The sequence below is a fragment of the Cariama cristata genome, unplaced genomic scaffold, assembly GCF_000690535.1.
Source record: "Cariama cristata isolate BGI_N322 unplaced genomic scaffold, ASM69053v1 scaffold29961, whole genome shotgun sequence".
Lineage (NCBI taxonomy): Eukaryota > Metazoa > Chordata > Aves > Cariamiformes > Cariamidae > Cariama > Cariama cristata.
Window position 1 is genome coordinate 2,030 of NW_009601524.1, and position 23,938 is coordinate 25,967.

Below are 23,938 nucleotides of genomic sequence, written 5' to 3' on the forward strand. Positions count from 1 at the left end.
CCTGCGAGTGAGCAAGGAAAAGCATAAAGTCCAGATAAATAAAGATGAACTTTCTTCTCAGTGGAAAGTGGGTCAGTGAAAAGTGAGTTTCAGAGCACTGTGTTGTGTACGTTATGAAAACCTGTGAAGTGTGGCAGTAATATCACTCTGATCTGTGGAAGGTGCCTCTGATTTCCTGTAGCTAGACTCAAAGTTAATTGCGAATGTAATTACACGTATCTACAGTGGAGCCTTAGCAAAGAGCCTGGGCCTCTCTGTTCCTCCTAATTCAGGCTGGATCCTGTGAGGTGGGAAATGCAACCAAAAGTCTTCAGGTTTTTGTGTGGCTGTAGGGGTGGGACAAAGGGGAAGACTGCTGTTGGGCGATGGATGTGACTGTTTAGCACAGTTGTTCCTGTCTCTTTAAGGTTTTTTGAGAGGACAATTTATGTTGTGTGGTTTTTAGCAAGAGTCATTGTTTTAATATCTGTGCCTTGTGGGAGGTGACTGGTGTCTCTTCCCAGCCTTGCTCTTTGAAGCAGCTTATCCTTACTGAGCTCAAGTTAGCACGTAGCAAGTACTTCCCCTGCCTTTTTTTTTTTCTCCCTTTCTTTGGCGTTGTGCTACCTGAACATCTTGTACTTTTCTCCAGAGAGGTCAGGAAATTTTATCACCCTTTCTGATGCAGAACTGAGCCACAGATTTCCTGTGTGACTTTGGGCAAGTCCCTTAGCCTCAACAAAGCTGAGACTAGAACATAGGTCCTAAGTCTAGTGCTGCATGAACGAGACAACTGCTCTTCCTCTTCTGGCAGGGACTTGCCTTAAGTGCCCTGTGAAGACTTTAACATTGGACAAGGCGGGGGAGCCAGTGGCTCTGATTGGTATCACAGTGCCCCAGGCCTTTTAGGCTTGCCTAAAGCAACTTGCCTCATTTCCCCAGCCAGTACCCAGCATCACCTTTCTATTCTGCTACCCCAAGTGCAGGACCAGGCATAATCCTGCAGGAAAATGGGATGTGCTCGTGCCGCTAGTTGTGGTCATAACGTGTGTCAGCAAAGGAGCAGAATTAAGATCATGCAGATGACTATAATTTTACCACTTCCCCGGTCAAGTGCTTTTCTTTGCAGATATGATGCTGTTAATGTCACTTTTTCCAGGAAAATTCTGCAGCTCTCTTAAAAGGCAAACGAAGCAAGCAGGTTGCTTCTCACTCCACTGCAGCAAGACATCAGGACACGCCGTGCAGGAATGTGTGCAAGGGCTCCGGCCTCGCTGCTTGGTTTGCCACACAGACACCCTCTGCCAAGTGTCCTCTAAAAGTTTTTGTCTTGAGAAGCGAGGCAGAGGATAACTCCCCACTTTCTCCACCTGTTCAGGGAGCAAAGATTCAGCAAAAAAAACCGTGGGGCTGAAATCATCTTGGTAGGTAGTGGAGGACTCTGCACTGTACTGACCTTCCTACCCCTCATGGGTAGTAGGGCATGGAGTTAGCCAGCAGCTGTGCTCCTGCAGTCCCTAGCTGGTGTAGGAGGCTCTTGTGGGCTTTTTGATCTGGCTGGCCTTGGTACTGTGGGCATGCTTCCTGCATGCTTAGGGGAGGGCCAAGCCAGGAAGAGGGAATGTGTGAACATGTCCTGTACGTGCTTTTGTGTCTTGCTTAAATTTGATGCTAAGGATTGACTCCCAGGATGAGGTCTGAATTTACTCAGCACGTACAAAGGAAGTTTAAGATATCTTTGTTTCCAGTGAGTCATGTATCATCTACATCCAATGCAGATATCTAAAGCACAGCTCTGCTCCTTCATATCCACATCTGCTCCTTCATAACCACATAGATTTAGATTTTTGGTGGACTGCGGAGGTCAATCTACAACCTTTGTGCTGTCTCTTTGTTGAACTTCTCATTTAGCTTTTCTGCTAGTACAACTCCGAAGTGTCTGCCAGTCTCTTCATGTGCCTTAAAAGTGAATCCTCTCTTCTGGGGGATGTGAACAGCATTGCAAAGTTGCCACTCTAAGAGCCAAAGATGAACTTTCCACGTTGCTTGTAACTTTTGTAGGTGATTCTTTATGGTGAGAATGCTGCTGTTAAAGTTACCTACAGTTATGGCTGTTTGTGAGCTTCAGGTGTACCGCAGCGTCCTTCACAGCCCGTTCCCTTGTACTGTTTACCGCCATTTGAGTGTCCGCTCAAGGCGGAGATTGCAGCATCCATATTGTCAGCTCCGTGCAGGTGCCCTCCTGCTTTCCTGCTGCACATGTGTGTCTGTGCAGGCAAGTAGAGCGTACAAAGCATTAAACCCATCACACAGAGAGACTGTTTTGTCTCCTTCTACAGTTGCTGCCTGCATAGACACAACACGCAGGCGGAGGTTAGGGGAAGAATGCAGTTACAAGGAGAGGGACATCACAGTGAATCGGAGGTTCTGCAGCAGTGATGCAATAGCCCCTTTCTCCTTTGGTGGCTTTTGTCCCTCTGTGCTGAGTCCATGAAGTGGAACTTTCAACCACGTACGTGGTTTCACAAGTGCATTCTTGTTTGTTTGGCTTTGTTTTTCCCCTGTTCCCCCTTTTGGGCTGTGTGAACCCTCCAGAGCTGCTGCTCATACCAAGCACTGCTGCACGGTCCTTCCAGTGTTGAACTCAAATTGTCACTCTAGTAGCTAGAGAACCATTTGGGGGAGGTAGCCCTGTGGCTCTGCTAAATTTTCTTCTTTCTCTAAAAGCTTTAGAGCCCACATACATCAGCATATTCTAGATGGGGGCTGAAATGACTCCCATGCTGGTGTGCAGAAGGGATTGCACAGGGAGATAGGATTGGATGATGTTGGACCCTCAGGCTGGAGCTTTTGACTGCATCGGTGACCTTCCACCAAAGCCGTTCAATGCCTGCTCCTGGTAGCTCTGTCTCTCTTGCTCCTCCTGCGTTTGCATGCACTGAATCAGCTCTCCCTGGCCCACTTCCTCCTCTGGCAGCCTTGAAATGAGCCCTTTTGCAAGAGAGCCAGGTACACAGCTCTTCTCTTTTAAACACCAGTTGTCCACACTGAGCTTGGCACAGTTGGCTCCTGGAGTCCAGCCTTGTTTGGAGCTGAGACCAACTGAGGCGGAACCGGGTGTCTCGCAGAGGCCCACAGATGCAGCTGGTAACTCTCGCGGTGGTGTTCCAGCACCGAGGAGTTGGTAAGCTGCGAAGCTGCGGCTCCTGCGAGGAGGAGGAGGGTGAGTTATGGCACTGTGTCTGTTTGCAGTGGGCTAGGGCAGAGCCTGAGTGAGTGATTCTCATCCCTCCTAATGGTGGTGGTGGGGATCAGGGCTTGGTCCTTACGCGTCTCCTTTTTAGTTGACTGCAGAAGTCTTGCTGCATGGTGGGCAGCCCTGAAGGCCCAGGAGCGCTGTTTTGGGATGCGCTATGGGGGGACTAAAGGCATTCTGAAGGAGAGAGTGGCACTGCCCTCAAAACACAGCTGTTATATACCAAACTTAAATAATAAAGCTAAAGTGCTTTAGTAGTGTCAGGGTAGGGGTTTTTTTCACTCTTTTCTAAAATTCAAGAGCAGCTCGGGAAAGTTTGAATTCCCATAATGGAAGTTGTAAGATGCAAACAACTGACAGAATATTAACACAAGTGGGCTCCTTGATTTTGTAGCTCTTTTGAATATGATTATTGGGTTTCCCAGCTGATGTCTGGCAAAATAAGCACTGCTGCTCTGAAGCCAATTTTCCTGTTGAGCAATTGGCGTCAGGCTTTATAGGCCGATTATTGTGATCCTTTCAATAATACTTGCTAGAGACGAATGAGCATCTGGTGCCAGCTTTTAAATGTTTAAAGCCTGTCATAAAGATGCTGCTCGAGCTTTTTGCTGGTCCTGGACATTGTGTGTTAAATTTCTCTGCCTGTTCACTGGAAGCATCGTGCTGTTTCCGGGCTATTCAGGTTTGGTGAGCAAAGAATAGATCTTTTTCTTTATGGGTTGGTGGAATAAATGACTTTAGTTTCTTGCAGATTTGTATCTTTTGATTGCTAAACCTTCTCCCCCTGCTGCGCTAACCCCAGTTCTTTTTCAGAGCCCCCGCTGGGCAGAACCCAGCACCTTCTGTGACTCCTTCAGAGCAGCACGTGTGCTCCTCAGCTGGCAGTGTGTGTGCGCTGCCTGCTTTTGGCCAGTGTAGAGTGATTTTTATGCTTTAGATTTAACTCTTATTTCACATGCTTTCCTGGTCACTACTTTTTCAGTGTGAAAATGAACTTTGGATAGCAAATTTCTTTTCTCTCTTTGCTTGAATTCAAGCGATGGGTCCCCAGGTTGTTGGAGATGGCTGGAACTGAAGTATCTGACAGAAGAGTGTATTCTCTTTGCTGTAGAAACTAAGCAAAAAAGATGATTAATCAGGCACCCATTTATTCCTTCAAGACAGGAAGTGATGGTTGCAGCCTTGTATTTACAGGTTTATTTTAGCAAACAATGTTAATTCTCCCAGCTGGTGTTTGCTGCAGCTGGACTCCTTCCCTGCTTACAGGTTTACATGATCTCACAAAAAATGACCCAGGATCTGATCTCTTGGTCACAGAGAGGTGTTATCTTCTGGATCTACCTGACTGCAAAGCAACTACTTATCCCATGCCATCTCTCATCTCTGCAGAGGGGTCTTTGGGCAAAGGCAGTTGGGATAGCGCTGGCCGCTGTCATTGCCTCTTCTGCCTGACTTTCAAGTGGATTGAAGCACGCGCAGGGGATCTTTTTGGCTGGTAGGGTGGGAAACCTGCAGGAAAGGGTGACTGGCTGGGGACAGCCGAGGGAGAGCTGCTGGGTCCAGCAGAGACCATCCTCCTGTGGCTGGAAGTCACCTTCTCCCTCTTCTCTGGGCGCTCAGCGTAGTGGACAGCCGTGAGCCATGTGTTTTGTCTCCACCGTCTACAGCCATCTCACTTCCAGTTTGTCTGAGGAAGGAAGCAATTTCCTGGGAAACTGGAAAACTGGCTTGTGCTAGACAGTCGTGTTGTTCTAAGGGTACTGCTGCCGCTGAAGTAATTAAACCCCTCCCAGTGTAGACGCGGTTAAACTGAGACATGTCTTTTAGCCTGGTTTCCTATGGAAACGAGCCTTATGCAATCTGCTGTCTGTCAGCCTTTCTCCCCCTCCTCCCCACCCCAGTAGTTTTTGCACTGGTTGGCCAATTTCAACCAAATGTGACAGAAGTCTCCAGGCTGTCAAGTTTCTACAGATTTCATGGAAATAGGTGTTTGCATAGAGCAGAGGGACTCTGTCAGAGCCTGCCTCGGAGGGAAAGGCTGCAGTGAGGGTTTGACTCATACCGGTCACTGGAGAACGCCAGCGTGGAGGAAAGCTTTGAAATGCCTCTGCCATGGGAACAGATGGTGTTGGAGTCTCCACCTGTATAAAATGTTGCCTTGCAAACACAGGCCGGTCAAACTTGGGAGCAGTTAATTTTGTCTAAGTGCCTGCTCCATTCCTCTCCTGGAAATACCCTTCCCAGGGCAGGGGCAGTAAGCCGTGTAGGAAACACAACCTGAAATGCCACTGTTCATAGCCTGGTTTAATAAAACAGCCTTAAACAAGTACTGTTAAAAAGACTCTGGCTGCAAGGGCTGGTGTTTTAGAAGCTATCACTGCTGGGAGAGGCAGATGGTTGGAGGCCATAATAGCTTCAGTTAGTTCACATTTAATCCATGTGTGTTTGGAGTCAACATCCTTGGAGAGACAGATCGGGTGACTCTGAGAGACAGTTGTAGCAACCCAGACTTAATCCTGGTGCTTGGAGGATATCCCGCTGATTGCCTGTGGTTTCAGCAGTTCTGGGGACGGGAGGGAAGTCAGCAGTTTCTCTGGTTGTGAACGGTTAGCTCCAGTGCAGTACTGGTCATGTGCTGGAGTGGGTTGCACCAAGGTGTTTGACTTGCCGGATGCAACAGCTTAGGCTTGGAATCAGTTACTGGGCAAAAACTGAGTCCCAGTGATGTGCCCTTGGGTAGCAGAGGGTGTTTGCAGTTGTGGCTGGAGCAGTGGTGTGGGACGGCATGTGGGTAGGAGGTGGCGTGTGGCTGGGTAAGGTGAAAGCTGGGTGGGGTGGGGTGGAGGCCGGTGGTCGCCACTGTTTTCTCCTGCAAATCCGAAATGGGGGAATCCTTCGTTCCCCTCCACTGCTCTCTGAGGAAACTTCCAGGCAATAGCTTTTCCTCTAAGATGACATTACTTCAGCTGGTGGCATTTCTCCCTTCCTCGTCCCTGTTTACTTAGTGGTGGAAAACCCTGTCCTGACCTCGGGGAGAGCGCTCTGACGATGCATTCCTTATGACCCTGCAATGAGCAGGGCTTCCCGTACCCCCGCCCTGCCCAGAGGCTTGCGGGGCATCTCACAGCCGCTGTGGAGGTGGTGTAGCCATGTGCGGACAGCCTGGCCCGAGCTCTGCGCTACTGCGGCTTAGCAGGAGAACATGCAAACAGTGAGTGGCTTTTAACTCTCCCTCTCATTGAGGCAGTGTTCACTGGAGTGTCTTCCCTCGGTTATATCGGAGGTGCTGCTGGTGGTGATTATCTGTAGGCATTTCATTAAAAAAAGACCAACTTTCTTCTCTCCTTTTTTCCAAAAGTTGCTGATTCTGTCTGCTCGTGTCTTTTAATAAATGTGTAGCTTTCTGGTGGAGGTCACGTAGGGCACCATTTTCCCATCCTGAAAAAGGTGGAAACATGTGGAAGTGACTGGAAGATACGACCTTCTGCCCCAGTGGGAGCGGTGGTTGCTATGGAAGGAGAAAGGGAAATCTCAGAGCGGTATCCTCCCCTGCCTAGCTGATGCAAAAGGCCCTTGAAATAACTACAGTACAAAGGAGAAGGTATTTCAAAGTGGGTTTTGGGTCATCTTGGCTGTGTTCAGGCACTGTTTCAGCTCCCGATCAGGTGCAAGTGTTGCAGCAGAGAGGCTGTGATGCATGTCTGTCGGTAGCCAGGCCATTCAGCAAGCACCTTCAGGATGGCAGTGGCTCACCTCCCTCTTTGAAGTTCCTTGGAAAGCAGCTGGTGTGTGCATCTGCCTTGCTGGACAAGCAGAGTAACCGAATTACATCCCGTAATTCCATCTTGGCCTTCTGGTAAGATCAATGCATGTGGGTGGCGCAAGGGTGGTGTCTGTCCCCACGCTGACATAAATGAAATTAGTCCCTAATGAAGCATCTTCCTCTCAGGTTCAGAAATGTAGCTCTCACTTCTGGTTTCTGACCCCCTGCTCTGGCTGCTTCTCCCTGTCTGTCTGACCTCCCACTGGCTCCAGCCGTGTCTGGGTACTGCCCTGGGGCTTTTGGTCGCCCCCTCCCCAGCGAACCCAGCCCCGTGTTGCTCCAGCTCTGGCTGACAGCTGTGGTGGCCTTGCTGCCATTTTCCACAGTGGCTTTATGAGGTGCTGACGCTCCCTGTGCCGGCATCGGTGTTATTTTTGGCACTTTGCTTTGGGCTGAGCTTCTCATCTTTTGGCTTGAAAGTCTAGCTCCTGCCTTTTAACTTGGAAGACGAGAAGGGCAGGATTCGAATCTGAAGGTTTCAGCCACCTGAAGAGCCTAGAAAGACAGCATATTTTATCACTTCTATAAATGCCATATTTTCCCACTTTTATATAAAGCTTCTGTTCCTTCTCCTGTCTGCTCAGACATTCCTGTGAGGGGTCTGAAACCAGGGATTGCCTTGGATTTTCCTGTAATGGCAGCGTGAGTTGCCCCATCAGCACTCTGCAGCCATCATCGAAGTGGGAGGCTGCAGCAGAGGCTGCAGCAGAGGCGAGGTGGTGAGCACCAGCTGTTGAGTTCTTGTGGCTCCTTGTCCTTCACGTGGACTCTAATAATGTGCCACTTTCGTAAGGTGCCTCATACCTCTTTGCTATTCCCTGTTGTGCCCCTTCTCACATGCCAGACTCTGTACCAGATGGTGAATATTTTAGAAAGCTAAATGGGTGCAGAAGAGTGTTTTCATCGGCAAACCTCAGAGATCGGACAAGGGCTTTACCAGTTCCTGCAAGATGTCTCTGCAGCTCTCTGCAGTGGTCCCGGGGGTGCAGGAGGGGATGTTCCAGCTCTGCAACGAAGGGCTGCTAGACTCAGTGACTCGCAACTGGTGATGCCCACACCAGTCACTAGCCAAGGCTCATTACAAAAGTCTCACCTCTTAGCTGCTCTAAGCTGTCTTTCCTGTCAAGCAGGCGCAGAGCTAGAGTTGTGCTGGGAGTGGATGAGTTACAGAAACGATCGTTCGTTTGCATTGAAGTGAACCGCTGGGTCAGCAGAGTGTAAAAGCTAACCCAACCTCCAAGCCCCTGCCTTGGGAGCAGCTGTTCTTTGTCACTCTCCGCAGGGTGATGGCCACAGAAACGCTTACATTGCAAAGGGAATTCCTGGGACTGCGCAGATTCAAGGAGGAGTCAAAAACTGTTTAAAATGTCTGTAGGCTTTAAAAGTAATCATGGTATATGGATGCAGTGGCAGGCTGTGCAGTTGGGTCTATGCTCTTGGGGTGGTTGTGAAAGACACGTGCACATAGTTAGGTGTAGCAGTGTCTGAGCTTAATAGAAATCTTGGTGTTGGAGACTCTCAGGTCATTGTTTCCTTGGATTAAAGTACTTGTTGGGAAATGGATTGGGATTAAGGAGTAAAAAAACCTGATTTGTGCTGGTAAACAAAAGCTAGGCTATGAGGACCACCATGCTTGTCCTGTGGCTCTAAATGCATAACATCGAATGAGTGTGCTGAGATGTCCACATAGCAGTGCAAGGTGGTTTTAACAACAGTTACTGGAGTCACAGTTGTGTTTGTCTGAAGTGGTTTGATTTTCCCCTGATGAGTGGAAAGCTTTCACAGATGAGAGGGAAATCCTAGTTCGTGCAAGGTATCTGTCTCCTCTTTGAAGCTAAAAATGTTCCGTTGTGAGGGTGGGAGCAGAGAGAGGAGGGGAGGTTATGTGATCCAGTCAAAATTGGTGGCAGAAATTGGTGTTAATTTCTGAAAGGACTCTCACTTCTAATTTCTTTTGTCTATTTAAGCCAGTGAAGAAAAAGAAGATAAAACGCGAGGTTAAGATTCTGGAGAATCTACGTGGTGGCACCAACATCATTAATCTGATTGACACTGTCAAGGATCCGGTGGTAGGTGCCTGTGTGTTGCGGTATGGGTGGTGGGCTTGCCTCCCCGCTGGCTGTGGGCACTGCCCCATGGCTTCTGCTCTCAGCTTGGGTTAGGTGTTGCCTGCACCTGTGCCTTCATGCCAGCCAAGGACAAGCGGTGTCCAGCTCATTAGGGTCCTCTGAGGTGGGTTGGTTTGGATGGGCTCATGTTCCTCTCTGTGTTCCCCAGACTCTTTTACACCTCTTCTGTGTCTTCTGTGAGTTTCCCATGGCTGATGGGGGAGAAGGTTTGTAAGAAAGCAGAGCCTGTAGCCTTCCAGCTTCTGTCTGGCATCTGGAACACAAGCATCTGCCAGGGCAATTGGGCATTAAGCACTTTTCATCCTTCTGGTTGCTGTTCTGCGCAGTGACCAGAGGTAATGTCCTTTGTCTGCATCTCACAATTACTCCATTCCCGGGAAGTTTTCTCTGACTAGCAGCTGGCTGAGGTCTGTGACTCCCAGCCTTCTAGCAGCTACAGAGAGGAAATGAGGCTGCTGTAGCATTGGCAGTCCTGGCTGACCTTCCTTCTGCGATGAGCTGCAAGGCCTTAGCCCCTGGTGACGTATTTTGCCTTGCCCAGTGCTGTGACTGCTCCACGGCATGGGGAGGAGCAGCGCTGGCCAGAATGCCGTGTTGGTGCTTGCCTCTGCCTGCTGCGGGAGCAGGGCTGTGCTTCTCTTGTTGTCCTGCCTCCACCCTGCTCTCCGCAGTGAGGGTTGAGCAGGAAGCAAAAGCTTTCTCAGGTCTCTTGGAGCAAAGAAAGGTCAAGAGGGTGTTTTGAACCATGATTCTGTCTCTTTTGCAGTCAAAGACCCCTGCTCTGGTGTTTGAGTACATCAATAACACAGATTTTAAGGTGAGTCTGCCTGAGTGTGGAGGGGGGAGGCTTCCCATTTCTGTTAAGAGTGCTGTGATCTTGAGTTATCAGATACTCTAGAGCTGGGGCGGGGAGTTTGGAGTTTTCACCTATGTCAGCTTCACCTTTCTTTCCCCATGTAAATCAGAAATCTTTAAATAGGCTCTAGATGAGAAGGAATAAAAAGCTCGTGTGCTGAATCTCCTCCCAACTTTGAGGAGTAAGTTCAACAGGTTGGATATTCTTACTCCCCTCTCAATTTAGTAATTACTGCTGTGCTATATATTCAGCCCAAGTTAATCCCTGTGCTGGGATGCTCTATTTGCAGCAGTGCAGTGATGGAGCAGGTGACACCGATTTGTGCTGAAATCCTTCAGACCTGGGGACTGCGGGGTAGCAGAGTTTGGAGAGCATGTCTTCCTCTGCTGGTGGGAGTCCTGAATACATCTTAAGAGCTTTCCTGCTTCCCTGAGGCTGCAGCATATTCCCTGGCTCTTCAGATTTCTGAGGAGCTCCAAGTGGTGCTACTCCTTCCCAAAATAGGGGTCCTTCTGTCTGAGCGCAGCTAGGACTGTCTGTGCTACTGACTTGCTTCTGGCTGGCAGCAGCAAGCTGATACACAAAAGGGATTTATAATTAGCAACCACACTATTTTAGTGGTATCTTTGCTTCCTCCATGTGAATCTTTACCCTGAGTCGTTCAGTGATGGAGAATTAATTGAGCAGTTGCCATTAGAAAGCCAACAGTCATGCCCTCCTGCACCGTTTGGAGATCTCCTTTGTTCCATGTTATGGGTGCTTTTTTCTTCCTATCTGTGCCAGAGCGTTATGTAGGTACACACCTTGTAGGATGCAGCTTCAGCAGATACACCAAACACCCAGATAAGGACCTTGGCTTGGTGTTGGTGGAAAGGAGGCAGCTTGTCAGCTGGCCCACGGACTCTTACCTGCGGCCTTGCAGACTGCGAGGCAGCATGCGTCTCTTCTGTCCCTCAGGGGTTGGTCTGGCCAGCTGAATCCTGCTGGGTGGGACCCTGCACATAGCCCGAGGTGCAGCCAGGCTGGCCGTGGTAGTCTTAGTGCTATTGAATCTCACATAGAGACTTACTGCAGCAGTGTCTGCCCTGACAGCTCTGGGCGGGGAGATGAGTGTTGCCTCCATCAAGTAAACAGCCATGAGAGGTGTGCTGTGTGGTGACCATTCAGGGCTAATTAAAGCAGGCTTGGTTTGTTTGGGCTTCATTGACATCAGCTGGACCATTCCAGTGCTGCATGTATGTTGGGAACGTCCCCCTGTGCTTCTCCTGGTGATGCAGGGACTCTTCATAAGGCTAATCCTGGAGGTTTTTTACTTCCTGTTTACAGAGATTTATTTATTTTTATTTTTAATATATGCCTTGAGATAAAATAGGTTGCTAGGGCAGTGGCACACCTTGCTGAGGATCACTTTGTGTATCTCCTAGTCAAAATGTGATTACACTACTCTGTCACGTCCTTAGAGGAAAAATTATCATCAAAGATATTACTGAGTAACTGAAATATGTTCATGAAGTGGAGCCTTAAGTGGTAACTTGAGGCTGGTGGCTAACAGGGACTCTTAGCTGAAAAATACAGGACTTGGAGTACATGGTAGGTCAGCCGTCCCAGCCGCACTGAGAGCTGTCGCAGGCACTGTTGCGGCCAGTAAGGCAACGTCGGTCTATCCACAGCCAAAGTAACAGTGCTCAGCTCTGGCTGTTGCATGAGGAACAACTATGTGAGTTTGCAGCAGATATTTCTAGGCTCCTAGGAGAAAGTCTGTCATCTCAGGGAAGCCCGGATTCACAGCTGCACAAGTCCAAGACAGAAAGTATTGATGCTTTGATGCTGATTGGTACAAGGCAGGAATAACTTGTCTTGGGAATGCAAGTGTCTCCCCCAGGGCACGCGGTGTGGCTGTTTGTGCTCAGAGCTTGTCTGTAACCTGAATTTCCCTAGTTATGTATGGGGGGTGTGGGTTATTTGAGCTACACTCCCATGACCTCTGCTGCCTGTTTGGGTACGTTCTTGGGGCCACAGCTAACTGGCAGATTACAGAGCTGCTGCTATTCACGAGTACCTGTGGATATCTTCTTCTATACAGAGGCTCCCAGGCTGTCTTTTCCCTTGCTCTGAAGTGCCCTTGCTGAGCAGAAAGCACACAGAGTAGACGAGACCACTTGTGGTGGAGGTCTTGGCTTGCCCCATACCTCTATATGTAAAGCAGCTGGAGAGCACCCAGTCATTGTCCCCTCTGCTCCACAGTCCTGATCTCCCCGGGCAGCCAAATTCTGCTGGAGTTAAGTGCCACTAAGTGAGCTAATCCTGGTGACAAGGACCTCTTCTCTTTGTTTTGAGGTGGCTGCTGCTGATCTGCCCATCTCTGACTTCTGGATTCAGCAGTACTGATGAGTACGTGCATCTCGCTGGTGAATCACCTTCAGGGTGTGTGGGGGGCTTCACAGGGCAGCTTGTGTACAGCAGGTCATTGCTGACCACCTTACAGGATTGTGTTTTTCTCTGTCCTGTTGGCAATAGTTGCTCACAAGCTTGGAAGTTCTCCTCAGTTGTCTCCTTTCTGGCAGTTTCTTTCCTTCAACGTTATTACTTTTTGCTTAACGTTAATGCTTTCACCCCTTTGCCCATTCAGATGGCAGGACACTATTCATGTCCGTGCACCCGTGAAAATGGCTGCTGGGTTTCCTCAGCTCTCTGTGCATGGGCAGAAGCTGCAGTTCTGTGGGGCCGAAGCCATGGCTGTGGAAGTGCAAGCTTGTATTCCACAGGGTTTGTCTATTTTTAAATGACAATATAAACAGGAGACTTAGGTGATACCTCCCAAGAGCTGAAAATTTACATTTTCTTAAATAACCCAGCTGGGTCCCTTCTGAAAGTGATGGCTCTGTACTCACAGGGATGATGAGTTAGAACTAGACTAAAGGTGTATTCTGCTGTGTGAGGACAGGAGCTTGTGTACAGGGCTAGTGTTTCTCCTCAGACCTGCTGTATTAGTTGTCATCTGTGGGCACTCAAGCTACCCACAGTCATCTGCCTTAAATGATAGATGCACAGCTCGAGCCATGCAGTCAACTGAGTAACCATCAGTGAAATTAAATGTCTTTTGCTAATTGGTTTCAAACTAGAAATGAGATGCCTGTCCTTCAGCCACCGTCAGCTGTCACATATTTTGTGTAGTCTGTGAGCATACCTGGTACTGTGTGTTCATTGCCCCGAAGAGGCAAATCCCTTGGGAAAGGGAGCAGAGCCAGGTCTTGAGGAGCAGTTCTGGGCTGGGTTTGCTATTTCGTTCTTAGAACACACTGGCAGGTTTGGAGCTGAAGAAGAGGAGATGGGCAAGAAAGGTGAGCGATGAAAGGTTGCTTCAGGGTGTTCAGCCTATTGGAGTTGTGGGCACGGTGGGCTTTTGAGACAAATCTTCCACTTCGCCTGCACGTCCGTGAATTTTCAGGCCAAGCTGCTGTGAGGGAAGTTGGGGGGGGGGGGGTTTATCCTTATCCTTGTACATCCAAGGTTAGTTTAAAAAATAGCTGTGGCCTTGCATAGGCGATGCAGAAGTATGAAAGATTCTCCTCCTTTGTGTGGCTGCCGAGGCTGGGATGCTTTGCGTACTGTTTCTGTTTCTTTTGCTGCTGCCTGCCCTGCACCCCAAAGCAGTGTCTCTCTCCCCTGACAGCTCCTCGCAGCCACCCTGTTGCTTTGCAGATGCTGGTTCCTGCACATAGCTGGCTGTGTTGCTCACTCAAGGGAGAAGAATAAGCATTTAACTCCTGTCAGCCCCGTGGAGAGGGGAAGCATGTCTCTGCCTCCTCAGGCACTAACAGGATTAGTTTAGGATTGGTTACATGATGTGTGCCAAAATACCACCGAAAGCTGGAGAGGGGTAGAGGCTGCCTGTGGGTGAGTTTGGCCTTTCCTCATGCTCTGTATGGAGAAAGGAGACCAGCCCAGGTCTCTGAGGCCTTGTGCGATCCTGAGTGCTGGCAACTAGCTGAGCAGATGTTTGAGCTGCGTCTGAGTGATCCCCACAGTGATGTTTCAGATAGTTTTAGTCCAAAGAGCCAGCTGTAAGAGCAGAGCATGGGACGTGTCTGTAAAGGAGGTGTCTGCTTTCCCCTGCTAGGCTAGGCAAAGGGGATTTGGAGCCCACTGTCAAAACCTTCTTGGGGTGGGTGCTGTGCAGGACCCGCTTGGAGTGGAAACCTTGGCTCCATACTTCAAAGCCTTCTGCTTTCACCAGCTGCCTGCAGTGGGGCTGAGAACACTCCTGCAAGGACTGTTCCCCACAGCGAGTGGAGCCTGGGTGCTGCTAGCCAGACTGTTGGCCTTGGCACAGCGAGAGGGTCAGAGGTGCTGGGTTTCGCAGGCAGCTCTTCTAGGGAAGTCTGTTGAAAGGTGATTGTCCTATGGCTGCCTCTGCTGAAGGCTGTGAGTCAGAGAAGCAACAGCATCATGGGCCTGAGAAGAAAGGCATCGGTGACCTCCCTTCTACCCCCTCCCTGCTTACAGACGGCAAGAGGCAGAGGAACCAGGGACTGTGGAAAATGGGGTCTAGCCTTGTTCTGCCACTGCCTCTCCTGCCCTCCTCCTTCCCCAGCTGCACTGGTGTTGCCAGGTGAAGTTGAACAGGGTAGTGATTCCCAGAAAGACATGTTTTAAGTATTTCTGTCCCCCTGTAGTGTTTGTTACCTAAGCAAGCCACTTAAACTCCTGGAAGGGCTCAGCTGTCCTCTGCTGGCCCTGGGCCGTGCATCAGAGCCATGCGCAACCCAGTCAGGAAATCTATCCCTGTTGTAGCTTGTGGCTATGTCTTTCTTGCTCCCTGCTCACTTGTCTGCTTCAGTGGGTTGCTCCGAAGCATTAGGATCATCCCAGCTCATGTGAATACAATGCAGCTTGTGTCCTGGAGGTTGTTAAAGCTCTGCATGTGTAAGTGACACTCGTATGTTGTCAAATTATTTCCCAGAGCAGTATCGAGGGTGGTGGGGCTGTTTGGAGCTGGCCCTAAGTAAGACAGGATCCTGAGGATCTCGGCATGGGCCTGGAGGAGATCCAGGACCAGAGCTGCTTTCTTGCAATGTGAATTTCAATCCCTCGCTCTGGGATTTTTCCTGAAGCTGCCAAGTGGTGCCCGTGATGGGCAGCTGGCTCCAGTGCTGATGCAATCGGTGGTTTGAGTGAGCTGTGAGATGACCCTTGTTTGTTAGAAAGGGCAGAGGGGTCTGGTCCTGCTGCTGCCTTGTGAATGTCCTTCCTTGCCCTGCCCTGGTGTCTCACCTCGCTTTCCCTGGATGAGAGCACAGCTCAATGGGGTCGGGCTGGCACCGCTGCCCATGCCAGATATAGAGCAGAAGGCAAATTTGTTGTGACCTGGCATGGGAGTGGCAGGATGATGAGTTCTCCAGTGATGGTGGCACAGGGCAGGTTGAAGTGCACCCTGGATCTTTGTCACTTCCTCATGAGTAGCTGCAGAAGGACACAGAGAAGAGGAGGGTGATGATTGTGTGCTGGCAACAAGCACTTCCCTGAGACTACTCCGAGCTGTGCTCTCCTTGGCCCCACAAGCATTTCTGTGCTGTTGAGTTGCGTTAGCCTTTATCCTGGGACAGAGGGGAGCCTCTGCAGCTCTGAGGCTGTCTCTACCCTTTGTGTTTCCCCACCCCATGCTCCTTTGGGTTAATGTTTTCCTCTCCCTGCCCCACCTTGAGCACTTGGAAACCTTGCTGATGTGTTACCAGCCTGCTTGCTCTGAATGCTGGTATTGATGTTGTCAAGTCACCATGATGACTTTACATGCGAACGGAGAGTCAAGATCATCTGTACCAAATCCAGCATGCTCTGAAGGGCTGTTCTCGTCTCCTTGGACAGACAGCCTGCCTGTCTCCTGCTGGAAGGAAGTCATGTCGTATATCACAGAATGGTTTGGGTTGGAAGAGACCTTAAAGACCACCTAGTTCCAACCCCCCTGCCATGGGCAGGGACACCTCCCACCAGACCAGGTCACTCACAGCCCCATCCAGCCTGGCCTTGAACACTTCCAGGGATGGGGCATCCACAGCTTCTCTGGGCAACCTGTGCCACTGCCTCACCACCCTCACCGGGAAGAATTTCTCCCTGGTATCTCATCTAAATCTTCCCTCCTCCAGTTTAAAGCCATTGCCCTTTGTCCTGTCAAGTCATGACAGGTCTGAATGATCCCAGGAGCATTGCACGGGAACTCTTGTGTCCTTTCTGGATTTCCTAGTCTGTAGCCCTGGCAGGTGTGAGACCCAGGACAGCCCTCGGGAGTGGCATCATTCACGGGGGATCTGGAATGGGGTCAGTGATTGGAGGCAGGTGGGGTGCAGGAAATGAAACTAATCCAAATCTGGAGTATTTATTTTTGTTTCTCTTGTTTGTTTGTTTGTTTTTTTTTCTTCCCTCCCCAAATCTGTTTCAGCAACTGTACCAGATCCTGACAGACTTTGATATTCGGTTTTATATGTATGAGCTGCTGAAGGTGAGTGGCATTGCATATGGCAGTCTGGATGGGGAGACCAGGAATGAGAGAGGCAGTAGCGGGACTTGTGGGGCGGTGTGACTAAGCAGTTACTTCTTTTGTGGTCAATGCAGATGTCACCGTTTAAGGCTGGGCCGGCTCTTAAAACGGGCGGCAGATGCTCTCTGTTAACCCCCTCCCTCCCCCCGGGAGGGGAAAGGACGGAGAAAAGGGAGAGAGACTTACGGGTTGGAAATTAAAACTACTTTAATAATACAATAATAATGGAAAATAGTATAAGGTATTAATACTAGTAGTACTAATAGTGGAAATAAGAGGAAAAGTATACAAAACTGATACTGAGTGTCCCAATGATGGTGGGGGCGTTGCAGGCCACAGGCTGCAGCCCCCAGAGGCTCGGCTGCTGCCGCAGTGGGGTGGGTACCCGGACGTCCCGGACTGGACTGCGCAGCCAACAGGAATCGAATTCAGGAACGCACGGATCGGGGTCGGAGGCAGGAGAGCGAGCAGGGTCCCACAGGGATACCGGCCACGAAAGAAGAGAGCGAGACCCTCGTGATCCCTTAGCTTTATACTGAGGATGACGTGGATGGGATGGAATACCTCCTTGGTCAGTTTTTGGTCACCTGTCCCATCTGCACTCTTCTGCCGGTGCGACCCATTTACGACTTTTTACTCGCTTAAAACTCTTGAAAGGAGAAAATAGCCCTGTTTTAGCCAAACCAGGACAGCAGAATCCATGTCCCATAACCCGGGAAGGTCTGGGAAGAGAGCTGGTTACCTGGCTTGTTGCTGTGAGGTATTACAGCCAAACTGGGGACCTTTGGTCACCTCCAAAGAGTCTCTGATTCTCTGGAGTCTGTTCTTTCCCTGTGAAGCATTTGTGATTGTTAGTTGCCAGGTAGGGATGTGCTTGGTCTCCCTGTGTCTCTGGCACCGTTGGGCTGCTATGAGGAAAATCAACTCTCTCCCAGCCAAACCCAGTGCAAACACCGAGAGGCGTTTGCAGGGCTGGGGAACCGGGGACTCTTTAGCACGCTAGGGAGAGCAGAAGAGAGGGATTGCCAGCTTCAGGCTTCTTTTTGCTGCAGTATTCAAATGCAGCCCCAGAAGGAGATTTTTGCCCACTTGATCTTAGACCCCTGTGTCTCTGGGTGGAGGGATCCAGGGCACTTCCAAGAACAAGCTGGCCAGCTCGGTGCCCTGTGGTCACAGAACCCCATGAATGTGATCTTGGGGAACAAAGCTTCCGGTTATGCTGGCTGTTATATGTTGATATTACACTGGTAGTCTCCTTTGAGACCTCCTAGCCAAAGCTTTCCCTGCCCCTCTGATGAAGGACGAGGAGTGCCCTAAATACCTCCTCTTAACTGGCCTAGTTTGCACCTCCCCGTGGCAGTGCTCACGGAGCCGTACGGCAGATCTCCGATGGCAGGACACGGAGGCAGCAGGGCATTAGGGAGAGCTTACAGGTTTCGGCTGATCCCAGGGCTGTTCTGTGCTGACCTGCTGGAGCAGCAGTTTGGCTGTGTCAGGGCCTAGCAGGGCCTCGGGATTTCTGGGCTGGCACTTTGCAGGTCCCCTACTTCTGGAAATGAGTGGGACAGGTTAGGGAAAGCCCTTTGTGTTCCAGGACTTGATGACTGCAGGAGACTTCCTGAAATAGATCTAGTGGGCTTGAGGGAGGCTTTCTTCTCTGCACCCCCAAACTTGCTGCACCTGTTTGCAAGGCAAAGACCTTCCTGCTAGAGCCTGAGGCAGCCTGGGATTAGGGTGGGAGGGGTGATGAGGTTTAGATGATCCAGCCTTGGGACAAGCAAAACACTAGAACAGCTTCATCCCTGGAAGCCGTTTGTCCAACCTGTTATAGATCTCCTGTACTGGAGATCCCAGGACCACTGTTTGCTGTGACTCCTGTTGGTTGCGAGGCCTCGTGTTCTTGCAGGGATATTCCCTGAGGCCTTGCTGGGATGGAAGCTGTTGCCTCCTATGCTTCCTGCTGTGGCAGGGGCTCAAGGACAGTTTTACGTCCCTGGTGCTGATGTCTTGGATATTGAATGACTGCAGGCTGTACCCTCCTTCCATGCTGCTGGAGATCTCGGAGCATCTGATAGATGTTGATGGATGGATCTCCCTCCCCCTTGGAGATGAGAAAACAACATTCTCACCCCCTTGCTCAAGGGAACAGCTGCGTGGGGGGACAAGTGGTGCAAGGTCACGGAGCTGGAGAGCTTATGTGTGCTCCTGCCTTCAAGCTTTAAGCAGCTTCACTCTCCCTCGTGTGCTATCACTTGCCTTTTGTAAGTGCAGGTTTGGCTTAAATGGGCAGGGCAGAGGAGACTTTCTAGCTTACATGTGTTTTGGGACACAGGTGGAAGGCAGCACTGGACGGCCATAAAACTGTATGCATGTAGGAATCGTCCTCTTCTGGGGAAGAGAGCGTGACCTAGGAAGCACAGGGCTACCGTGGTTGGAGCATTGGGCCTGTCACTAGGTGGGATGCCTCTCTGCATCGTGTTCGTCAAAGACTGTGCAGGGAACACGGTGCCAGGACCTGTGACTGCAGTAGGACACGAGATCAATAGAGTCTAGTTGCCAGCTTGTCACTTCATCGCGTGCAGCGTCAGAGTGGAAGATGCCAGTTTCTTATGCCAGGGTTGCAGCACTTCCTTGTGAACGGGGCACTCTTGCTTCTGGCTGAGAACTGACTGTTATATTGCTAATGCTGTGCTGGTGGTTACAGACATGTCTAATGTATGTGCATGTGTTTGCCAGGCCCTGGATTACTGTCACAGCATGGGGATCATGCACAGGGATGTCAAACCCCACAACGTCATGATAGACCACCAACAGAAAAAGGTACTGTGACACCAAGGCTTACAAGCAGGGTTTTTCCAGGGAAACTTGAAACTCTGCCATCTCTGTACCCATAGCCTGGGCAGCTGTACTTACCCCTTTAACCTTTCTTTTTGGCTCCCCTCCACTTGTGCCAGCATCAGGAGATGGCCAGAGTGCCACTGGGGAGCGTCACAGTGGGAGTCCATGGCTTGGAGGTTGCTTTTCCCCAAAGCCAACCATGCTGGGTTTCTTTGCTGAGAGGAGCAGGTCTGGGCCATTAATGTCTGCCTGGGGAGATGTGGCAGTGGGGTGCAGAGGCCCTGGGCAGAAGGGTGGCCTTGTCTGAAATACACGTGGATATTTTTACTTAGGGAACATAAGCCACTCCTGTGATACAGCCTGCTTGTCCTGCAGTGGCTTCCTCACTTCTGGGGTGTGCTACTTAGATCACAGGAAACGTTTGTACCCAGCTCGCTCCCATGGAAATGGGCAGCACAGGGAGCTTCCTCACCCCATCATGGTACTTGTACCTCATCGGGTGCTGTGTGTACCTGTCTCCCCAGGGACCTGGGATTTGCTGGTCCACAGGTCCCTTCCTGTCAATCAGCAGTGGCTGTACAGGCAAGGCAAGATTTATTAGGAGAGAGAAATCTCTTACTAGACCCGCTGTCCTTCAGTAACACGGCAGGTCATCCATCCCTGCAGCTGTGGAGATGGTCTGCCTTGCAGGATGTGGTGAGCCCTGCTCCTACCTCGTTTTGTGCTCTCAGCCCCCAGTTAAAATCAGCACTACCTTTGGCCCAGCGCCTCTGAACAGCAGGATAAGAGCTGGCTTTTGCCTGTTCCCTGGTATGCAGCAACCTGTCTGCTGTGGCTAGCGGTGCTGGTAAGGAGCCAGTTGCCCAGCAGTAACAGTGTGTTTGGACTCAGGAGGCAGAGGAGCTCTCGAAGCTGGGCCTTGCCACACCAGCTTGTGATTGGGGGAAGGGAAGAGCCTGACCAGAGCACTGCTGAGAGCATCTCCTGTCCTCAGAGCACCTCCCTGCATCCCGGGCTCCATGCGTGCATCACAGGATTGAGAGGTTTGGCCAACGTGGCTTCACCTAACCGGCTCATACTGAGGCTCCTGACTCTGTGTCTCTTTATCACATGTTCAGCTGCGGCTCATAGACTGGGGTCTGGCTGAATTCTACCATCCAGCTCAGGAATACAATGTCCGTGTGGCCTCTAGGTACTTCAAAGGACCGGAGCTCCTTGTGGACTACCAAGTAAGAGTCTGCCTCCTCCTTGCTAGCCAGTGATACCACTTGTGGTTGCACTTTGGCCACCTTTGGGTTGTCTGGTATTGCCTGGGTTGGAAAGAGGCTGACTGTGAAGTGAAAAGGTTGAGGTTGCTTGTGCGGTTGGGGAACCAGGCCATGGTGAGCATGCCTTTTCTGACAGCTTCTCCTTTTTCCCCTCAGATGTATGACTACAGCTTAGACATGTGGAGTTTAGGCTGTATGCTGGCAAGCATGATCTTCCGAAAGGAGCCCTTCTTCCACGGCCAGGACAATTATGACCAAGTAAAGACTTTGCTACCTGGCTTATTTCATGAGATGTTTGTCACCGCCTCATCTCTGTGTCTGTAGTGGGGAGGTTCTGGGGATCAGACCACCAGGCTGGGAGGATGTTGCTATGTGCTTAGTGAAGTCATCTGGGATTATGTTTCACTGCCTTGTGTAGGAGACTTGTTTTCTGAACGTGTTGAAAAAACAAGTTTCAAGGGAGATATTCCTTCCATCTGGGATGTTTCCAGAAGGAGAGCTCTTAGATTTGGGCAGCTCTGCCTCTGCAAAAGAGTGGTGGCCTGCCCTTCTGCGCTCTCTCAACATGCCTTTTGTTCCAGCTGGTTCGCATCGCAAAGGTCCTGGGCACAGATGAGCTGTATGGGTACCTCGAGAAGTACCACATAGAACTGGACCCGCACTTCAATGATATCCTGGGCCAGTAAGTGGAGAAGTGAAACGCTGACTTTTTACCGTGTAACACAGAGAGGGAGATAAACTGATGTCCATCCCCTTGAAGGACTCTCAGCAAAGGCCTGCTTTGATCTTCTGGGTCACAATGCTTCTTGCAGGCCTCCCATCTGGCTGCTCGTGTCACCTCAGGAGGTCACTGAAATGCAGGCTCTTTCCTTTTGCCTTTCCCATGATCCATGAGCGATCCCCTGTTTCTTCCTTCTCCTGCTTGTTGACATCCTAGAAGTGGAGATGTAGACGCTGGAGTTGAGTGTGGGCTGAAGGGCTCAAAATCTCCCAGATGAAATTTCTGAAAAGGACAAGAGGTGGATAGGATAGCAAGGATGACTTCTGGGGGACTGGCTGGCAAACCAGAGCACTTCTGGTCCCAAGGGTGTCACCCTGCCTGCCGCATGCTGTTGTCTAGTCTCTGTAGACAGAAAGGAATGTGGAATATTGTGCCCTTTCCAGGCATAGGATATTCACACAACTGTGTACCTAAAGAAGAGAGTTTTCCCCCTTTGACAAGTGCTTGCTGAGAGTAGCTTGTGCAAGGAAGAGGTGTAGGCAGTGTTCGTCAAAGCCGTCTCTTCTCAGAAGTGGATAGTGGTAGGTGATTCCCCCAGGACCTCTGGGTACTGCTCTGCTGGTCAGAGCCGGGCAGTGACAGCTGGTCCCTTTGCAGGCATTCCCGGAAGCGCTGGGAGAACTTCATCCACAGTGAGAACAGACACCTGGTCAGTCCTGAAGTCCTAGACCTTCTGGACAAGCTCCTGCGATATGACCATCAACAGAGGCTGACTGCCAAGGAGGCGATGGAGCACCCCTATTTCTGTGAGTCTGGGGAGAAGCTGGGGCCAGCTGGGATGGAGAGGGGTCTTGGGTTGTGACAGCAAATTTCGGCTCCCTGCTCTGTGAAAGTCTTAACAGCTCTCTGGGTTTTGAAGGCAGTTTCTCTGGAAGGGTTTGCCAGGGTGGAGTTTCCGCTTTATTAAATGCTGTTTCCCCTTCCTGCCTGCTCTGTGTCTCCTGCAGATCCAGTGGTGAAGGAGCAGTCCCAGCCCAGCTCCGAAAACGCTGTGCTCTCCAGTGGCCTGACAACAGCGCGATGAAGACTGGAAAACGACGGGTAATTCAAGATGTTTACAAATAAAAGCAAAACCTTCGGTCACACAGTGAAGGGAAAAGAACCAAGGACCCCCCCCTTCTTCCCTTCCCCTTTATACTCGGCAGAAATCTAACCTTCGGGGGGGGGGGTCATAAACCTCAGTTCCTCTCTGGTGGTTGTGGTTAATGTAACTCTAACCCTGTGGTACCAAAGCCCTGGGCAAATGGTCTTGCAAGAGCTAAACATGTAGTGATATCCCCAGGGCTCGACACAACTGATTCTGGTTCACATCTCTATGGATCCTTCTCTTCCTTCTCAGTCCAGCCTTCCCCACCACACTAGTGGGGACAAATTGGTCGTTCCACCATCAGCCCTTAGCATGCCTCTTTCTAAACATGCCTTTCTGACTTGTAGACTCTGGACAAACCAAATTCAGGCTGGGGGTCAGCAGGTGCAACTCTGTTTTGAGGTCCAAGTCCTACTGCTCACTCTGGGCTTGAATTTGGCCCTCAAATTCCAGTTTCAATTGCGAATGCCGGGGTGGTTGGGGGGAGGGGGGAGGTTCAACAAAAAACAACCCACAGACCCAGCAGCATCTCGGGATTGGTTTGGAGCATTAAAACAAAGGCAGTGATCCGAGTTGCTGGGGAGAGGTGAGATTCCCCCCTCCAGGTGTGTTTGACAAAGGCTCACTCTGAGAAGAAACTCAATAGACCTGCTTTGGAAACTTGTGAACGTGAGGGCTGCTCTTGTGGCAGGAGAGGGGTGAGATTATCCAGACTTTCCCACCGAGCTCAGGAAAGTCAGTGTCGCAAGATTTCTTGTGATAGGTGTGCAACCACGTACCTCATGACGTGGCTCCCATGCGAATTTGTGCCAGATGCAGACTTGTGCCAGAGCGCAACTCTGGAGCGGTTCGATCCAGCACTGCAGGATGGAGGAGTGGAGAGGAGGCCAGGGAGGAGAGCACAGGGAGGGGGAAGGATCAGCAAACAGCAGCGTGATCTGTCAGGGAGGGGGCTGTGCAGCTACTGATCCAGGACTTGGGATCCCACATAGTGTTTTAACAAAGTCAGCCATTTGTTGAATTCTGGGGTGCCGATCCTGTTGTGGGGGGTGGGGGGTTCGTCTTGTGGGTTCTTTCATCAGATCCCTTGATGGCTTTATAGCCCCACAATTCACAGTTGCCTCCTCTACTTGTTCTGTGTGTAACTTCATCAAGTGGTTCTGGTGACACTCAAACCTAGAAGCTGGAGATAGTGTTTTCCCACCAGCACCTAAACACAGAATTTCCTTCTGCGGCATTGTTGAAATAGCTAATTTTTTATAAGGTTGCAATGTTTCTATTTGAAACATCTGTTTACATTCCATATTCCAAGAAAGTTCTATTGGCATTGATAGCAGGTCAATCCATTTGTATAATTCACTGAAACCAATAAATATCTATACGTCT

At 50.4% G+C, this 23,938-nt stretch overlaps 1 protein-coding gene across 1 annotated transcript in view; it reads left to right on the plus strand.

Moving 5' to 3' along the window:
* CSNK2A2 (casein kinase 2, alpha prime polypeptide) overlaps nucleotides 1–23,938 on the plus strand; it is a gene marked incomplete at its 5' end in the record, with an annotated part of 25,923 nt that extends 1,985 nt beyond the window's left edge. Inside the window, 9 exons of the mRNA XM_009710494.1 lie at nucleotides 9,026–9,127; nucleotides 9,954–10,004; nucleotides 16,480–16,539; nucleotides 19,315–19,398; nucleotides 20,535–20,645; nucleotides 20,841–20,942; nucleotides 21,266–21,366; nucleotides 22,063–22,211; nucleotides 22,413–23,938. Of these exons, the coding sequence (XP_009708796.1) occupies nucleotides 9,026–9,127; nucleotides 9,954–10,004; nucleotides 16,480–16,539; nucleotides 19,315–19,398; nucleotides 20,535–20,645; nucleotides 20,841–20,942; nucleotides 21,266–21,366; nucleotides 22,063–22,211; nucleotides 22,413–22,489 (837 nt within the window). The remainder of the gene's footprint in view (nucleotides 1–9,025; nucleotides 9,128–9,953; nucleotides 10,005–16,479; nucleotides 16,540–19,314; nucleotides 19,399–20,534; nucleotides 20,646–20,840; nucleotides 20,943–21,265; nucleotides 21,367–22,062; nucleotides 22,212–22,412) is intronic.